Source organism: Mandrillus leucophaeus, unplaced genomic scaffold (genome assembly GCF_000951045.1).
Source record: "Mandrillus leucophaeus isolate KB7577 unplaced genomic scaffold, Mleu.le_1.0 Scaffold1390, whole genome shotgun sequence".
In the NCBI taxonomy this organism is placed as follows: domain Eukaryota; kingdom Metazoa; phylum Chordata; class Mammalia; order Primates; family Cercopithecidae; genus Mandrillus; species Mandrillus leucophaeus.
Window position 1 is genome coordinate 246,413 of NW_012101355.1, and position 6,000 is coordinate 252,412.

The window sequence follows — 6,000 nt, forward strand, 5'->3', positions numbered from 1 at the left end:
GTAAAGGGAAGGGTTTGGGGTCAGAATATTAAATTGGCTAGAGAATTTGGTAATGAAGAGTCTGTACATTAAGTTATTAACATTTTTGCTTAAGTTACAGAACAGGAAGTGAGGTAATTCTACTGTGAGAGCAACTTATATGGACTAAAAGTTCAATGCGAGTAATTTACTTCCATTCACTTACTTTTGTCCTTCTGCACCTGGCTTCATAACTTTGCATTTATCCTCCAGCTCCCCAGAAAAGTACCAATTTGCTTTGCCACTAGCATTCTATGGTTTATCAACCCAAGCAACCGAGGAATAGTATCTTAATTTTTCTATAGTTCCTCCTTTAATTACTTGTAAGTCTTAACATTTCTTGTGTTTTTACTATTCACTTACATATCTTCTTTTATAATTTACCTTTCTCCTTTTCCTGTGTCCCTGGTGGTATTTCTCTTATAATGGGTTATAGCCTGTATAAGGTTAATAATCCTCTATCATTTTTATTGACAGTATTTTCTATGATTTCTCTCTTTTAGATATTATTATTTCCTATATGTGAAGCTATCTTAATACATGTAAAAAGTTAATATAGGAAGAAATTCTGTTTCTGGGTTTATAACCTATGAAGATCTCACTTTTCTCTTTTCCTCTTTTAATACTAATGCAAAGAGTGCTATTTAAAAACTCACAGAATAAATGAGTTCAACCTAAAATAGGATATATGATGAAAATATCAAAAACCATAGCATTACAAAAAGAAATTTAAAAATCCACTGAGTTTTTATATGAATTACATTGTACCTATAGATTTTTAAAAATGCATAATTTTATAACATGATTTTCAAATCTAGTAACACAGTAATGTATTCACATATGCTGTGTTTACGTTTTGGTTTTTTTTGTTGTTGTTGTTTTTGTTTGTTTGTTTCTTTTTTTTTTTTTTAGGCAGAATCTCGCTCTGTCTCCCAGGCTGGAGTACAGTGGCATGATCTCAGCTCATTGCAACCTCCGCCTCCTGGGTTCACACCATTCTCCTGCCTCAGCCTCCCGAGTAGCTGGGACTACAGGCACCCGCCACCAGGGTATTTTGTATTTTGTTTAGTAAAGACGGGGTTTCACCGTGTTAGTCAGGATGGCTTCGATCTCCTGACCTATGGTTTGAATGCATCGCCTCCAAAATTCAGGTGTTGCCAATGCGTTAGTATTAAGAGGTGGGGCCCTTAAGAGGTGATTAGGCCATGAGGGCTGCCCCTAGTTAATGCAATTACAGCCATTTCTTAAAAGGCTTCATGCAGCCTTAGCAGCTGTCTCTTCCACCCTTCTGCCATGTTTCTCCCTTCTGGAGAATGCAGCAAGATGGCCTTCACCAGACACTGAACCTGCCAGCACCTTGATCTTGGACTTTCCTGTCTTCAGATGTATGAGAAATAAATTTTCGTTCTTTGTAAGTTATCGAGTCACAGACATTTTTTCATGGTGGCACAAAACAAAGACAGAATATAAAAGCCATCTTCCACCACACTTAAGTTTCTTCTAGTTTTTACACATATGTTTCATAATTCATAAGTATTGCAAAACAATTTTGACTAGTGGTTTTTGGTCTATTTAGATGATTCTAATTTAGAGATTATTCGACTTTCACTAGAACACTTTCCTCATTCTTACTGTGAGTTGTTATACTGATTCCCTTGAGGATTGAGATATACAATTCCATTGCTTCCAAGTAATAATCTGTATTATTATTAAGTAGTAGTTTAAAAATTACTTTTAAAATTTGATAGAGCTGTTCCCCTTATTATTCTTCTTTCCCAAATGAACCTTTGTTTTTAAAAAGACAAATTTGTTTTATTATTTCATCTGATTATAAAAGCATTTTAAAATAAAGCTCAGGCTAAAATGATTGCATATATAATGTTGTCTCAATTACCTAAAATGTACATCTACACATGAGCATAGAAGAATCACTGGATAGATACATACCAAATTATTAATAACGGTTACCTCTGAGCAATTTATTTATTTGATTTATCATACTTTATTTTCAAAGTACTCATTTCATTACTAAAAAATAAAATATCTAAAATAACCATGAAAAATTACACCCAAAATTGCTTAGTATAAGTTCTGAAAACCTTAATTCCGTATGCTAACACAGAAATATTTGGCAGAAAGTGAAGTAAAGGGTTCAGAATAGCATCTCCTTGACTAAAAATAATTCTTAAACAAATTTTATTTAAAATTACCTTTTTCTGAGCCAAAATGAGATCTTGGTCCACTTTGGACATTAAAAATGAGCCTCCATCATGTTCCATCCAGTAAAATTTTAAGTCTTTTAAATGTACCTTTGTGTCTAGTTTTAACCTGTGGAGCATTAAAAGGAAACTGACGTCAACAAATTATTTAGATATCCTTACTAGTTCAATCCTGACATCTGAGCTTCAGCTCTAATGAAGTATTTTTCCCTGAGCACTGTGTGCCAGAAACAGTGTTATACCTTTAGAATTTAGATTTGCATTTAAGAAATGTACTTGAGCTGCAGGGGAGAGAATGGTTTGAAATGCATCAAAATTGTAGACATAGTGACAAATCAAAATGCTTTGGTAGCAGTTAATGGTAGAAATGATTGTAGCCTGAACTAGAACTGTAACCATGATGATTGAGAGATATATAAAGATGTAAGAAATCATTAGTAGGTAGTTTCAATATGACTCAGCATTGCTTAGATGTAATGACTGAGAAAAATTGGATATGAGGCTTTAGCAACTGGGTTGATTTTGGTCATCCAATCACTGGGATTGGGCAAGAATTGAAGTAGTGGATCAGGTTTCTGGAGCTTGGAAGAAAAATACTATCAGTTTTAGATATATTGAGTTTCAGTTATCTGAAATGGCCAGTCTTCCTGTAGTAGTAAATAGACAGTCCTCTAGCTTAAGTGAAAAGAGTGAGCTGAAGAGGTAGATTTCAGCATCATCTGTGTATGGAAAATGGTTGAAGTGGCAAGGATAGATGGAGTCATTCTGAGAGGGTAAGTAGAAAGAAGACAGAGAAGTAAACCAGGTCCTTCTAGAATACCAATATATAAGAGATGAACAAAGGAAGGAAGAGCCAGTAAGGCAGATGAAAGGAAAAGGAGCAATATCAAAAGGGTGGACTGTCCATAACACAAAGCATAAATGCTTAAGGGGATGAATACCTACGCCATTTTCCATGAAGCAATTATTATGCATTACATGACTGCTTCAAAATATCTCATGTAGCCCATAAATATATATACCTGCTATGTACCCACAAAAATTAGCAATAATTTTAAAAAAGATTGTATCACAAGAGCCAAGGGCAGAGTTTGTTTCAATAATGATGGAGTAATATCAATACTGCCACCAGTTATAATGAGGTAATGAATGGTAAGTATTGAGAAGCAGTCATTATTCTTAGCAAAAATGCAAAAAAAAAAAAAAAAAGTCAGGGACCTTGGCAAGAATAATTTTGGTGGTAAAAACCAGTTTGCAGTGAATTCATTTATGAGACGGCAATGTGAGAATTTAGAGTCAATGAGTATAAATAATTCACACAAAGGGTCTGGCAATGGGGCAAAAAGCAGCATAGAGTAGTGGCTTAAGGGGAATAAGTGGCTAAAAAAATTTTGTCTCATTTTAAGATGAGAGACACTTAGGATGTTTAATTATAATGACAAGGGTGCATAAGTGTGTGTGTGTGTGTGAGAGAGAGAGACAGAGAGAGAGAGAGAGACAGAGAGACAGAGAGAGACAGAGAGAGGTTAAAGTCATACTAAGGTGAGATAAGTAGTGGAACAAAGACCTGAGAGAATAAGAGAACATAAGATCAAGAGCATAACTGAAACTACTTATATGCTAAAGCAAAATGGAAAGATATTTTCTCCACTCTAAAAGGAGAAAATAATGAACGTTGGAGACCTAGAAAAATGTGATGGTAAGAAACTGAAGTAAGTTACATATAGATTGCATTTTTTTTTTTTTTTTGATGAGATAAAATGTGGGAGTATTTACTTGAGGGTAAAGGAAAGGAGAAGATCACAGGTTTGCTGGAAATGGAAATAATTTGAAATCACTGCTATAGAAAACGTAAAAAAAAAAAAAATGCTGTCTATGGAAACCGATTTCCAAGCAGCATTGATGCCTAGGTGAGATTGGAAAGTATGTATATGGTGACAGATGGCAGAAGAATCAGAAAGGCTGAACTTGAAGTGCACATAGTCCTTATACTCAAATTCACAAATGAACAACAAAAAGATTCACCGTTTCCATCCCAAAATAAGGCCTCTCTTTGTATTTTCTCAGTAAAATACTTTTACACGGCATCTTCCCAATTTGTGAATCATGGTATCCACTTATATAAGTATATAAAGGCTCTCTCATAAATATCTGCAATAATTATTTGCTTGAGGACTGAAAGTCTACCTCTATGACATTAATAAATAAAGAGAGAATGAATGTCAGGATAAGAGTCTGAGGAAATAAAAATAAATGAACATACCTTTTGATCCCAGGTCCTGCCATGACCTTCAACATGGGGGCCAGGTCTTCAGCATAGCGGCACATCGGACCAGTGCACTGAAACAACTCCTGGCCTCCCACAGCCATGGGAAACTGACCTTTGTTGGGAACCACACCTGAAAGGTTAGACACTCAGGTTAGCTGCCCAAAATAAGACATGATCTCTGCATGTTGTATTTCATTATGGTGTTTATCTTAAATATTTTTTCTCCTGGTTAAAACTTTTCAGGTCTTCTTATATCTCATTGTGGTAGTTTTACAATTTTATTAGCTTTCTTAAAAGCAGTGAATTTTTTTTTCCAAATAGAGTACAATGAAGAACTTCAATATAAAACAGCCAAACGAGAGCTACTCTGATGGAGAAATGGTCCCTACTTATTAGACTATTCTCTCTTTCTGCGATGGTTCTAACAGCCTGCAGAGCCTATATGGATGAAGATGAGTTAGAATACAGATTAACAAGTCTACTGGCCTAGAGGATAAAGTCAACATTCCTTTAACTTGTATACAAAGCTCTCTGCAACCTGATACCTAAACAGAAGCCATAACAAATTGTTTGCAATTTTCCACAAAGAACAGGCTATTTTAATGCTCATTTATAACTTTGTTTATGCCATTTCCACTGCCTATAATGTATTTCACAATTTAATATGCTAGATGGATAACCAGATTTCAAGACTTAAGTGAAACTATAAGTCCTTTCTTGATCACCTACAATCTCTCAGCCCAAAATCGTCTTAAGCTGATAAGCAACTTTAGCAAAGTCTCAGGATACAAAACTACTGTGCAAAAATCACAAGCATTCCTATATACCAATAATAGAGATCCAAATCATGAATGAGCTCTCATTCACAATTGCTAAAATGAAAATAAAATATCATGAATACAACTTAGATGGGATGTGAAGGATCTCTTGACGTACAAACCACTACTCAAGGAAATAAGAGAGGACACAAACAAATGGAAAAACATTTCATGCTCATGGATAACAAGAATCAAATTGTAAAAATGGCCATACTACCCAAAGTAATTTATAGATTCAATGCTATCCCTATCAAGGTACCATTGACTTTCTTCACAGAATTAGAAAAAACTACTTTAAATTTCATATGGAACAAAAAGAGCCCATTTAGCCAAGACAATCCTAAGCAAAAAGAACAAGCTGGAGGCATCATGCTACCTGACTTCAAACAATATTACAAGGCTACAGTAACCAAAACAGCATGGTACTGGTACCAAAATAGATATATAGACCAATGGAGCAGAACAGAGGCCTCAGATATAATGCCACACATCTACTACAATCTAGTCTTTGACAAACCCGACAAAAACAGGCAATGGAAAAAGGATTCCCTATTTAATAAATGGTGCTGGGAAAACTGGCTAGCCATATGTGGAAAACTGAAAGTGGATCACCTCCTACACTTTATACAAAAATTAAATCAATATGGATTAAGGACTTAAATGTAAGACCTAAAAC

General features: G+C 34.9%; 1 protein-coding gene across 1 annotated transcript in view; it reads right to left on the reverse strand.

Annotated features, from left to right (window-relative positions):
• Window positions 1-6,000, reverse strand: part of FAAH2 (fatty acid amide hydrolase 2) — a gene marked incomplete at its 5' end in the record, with an annotated part of 178,555 nt that overhangs the window by 109,784 nt on the left and 62,771 nt on the right. The window contains 2 exons of the mRNA XM_011973665.1: window positions 2,229-2,346; window positions 4,501-4,636. Of these exons, the coding sequence (XP_011829055.1) occupies window positions 2,229-2,346; window positions 4,501-4,636 (254 nt within the window). The remainder of the gene's footprint in view (window positions 1-2,228; window positions 2,347-4,500; window positions 4,637-6,000) is intronic.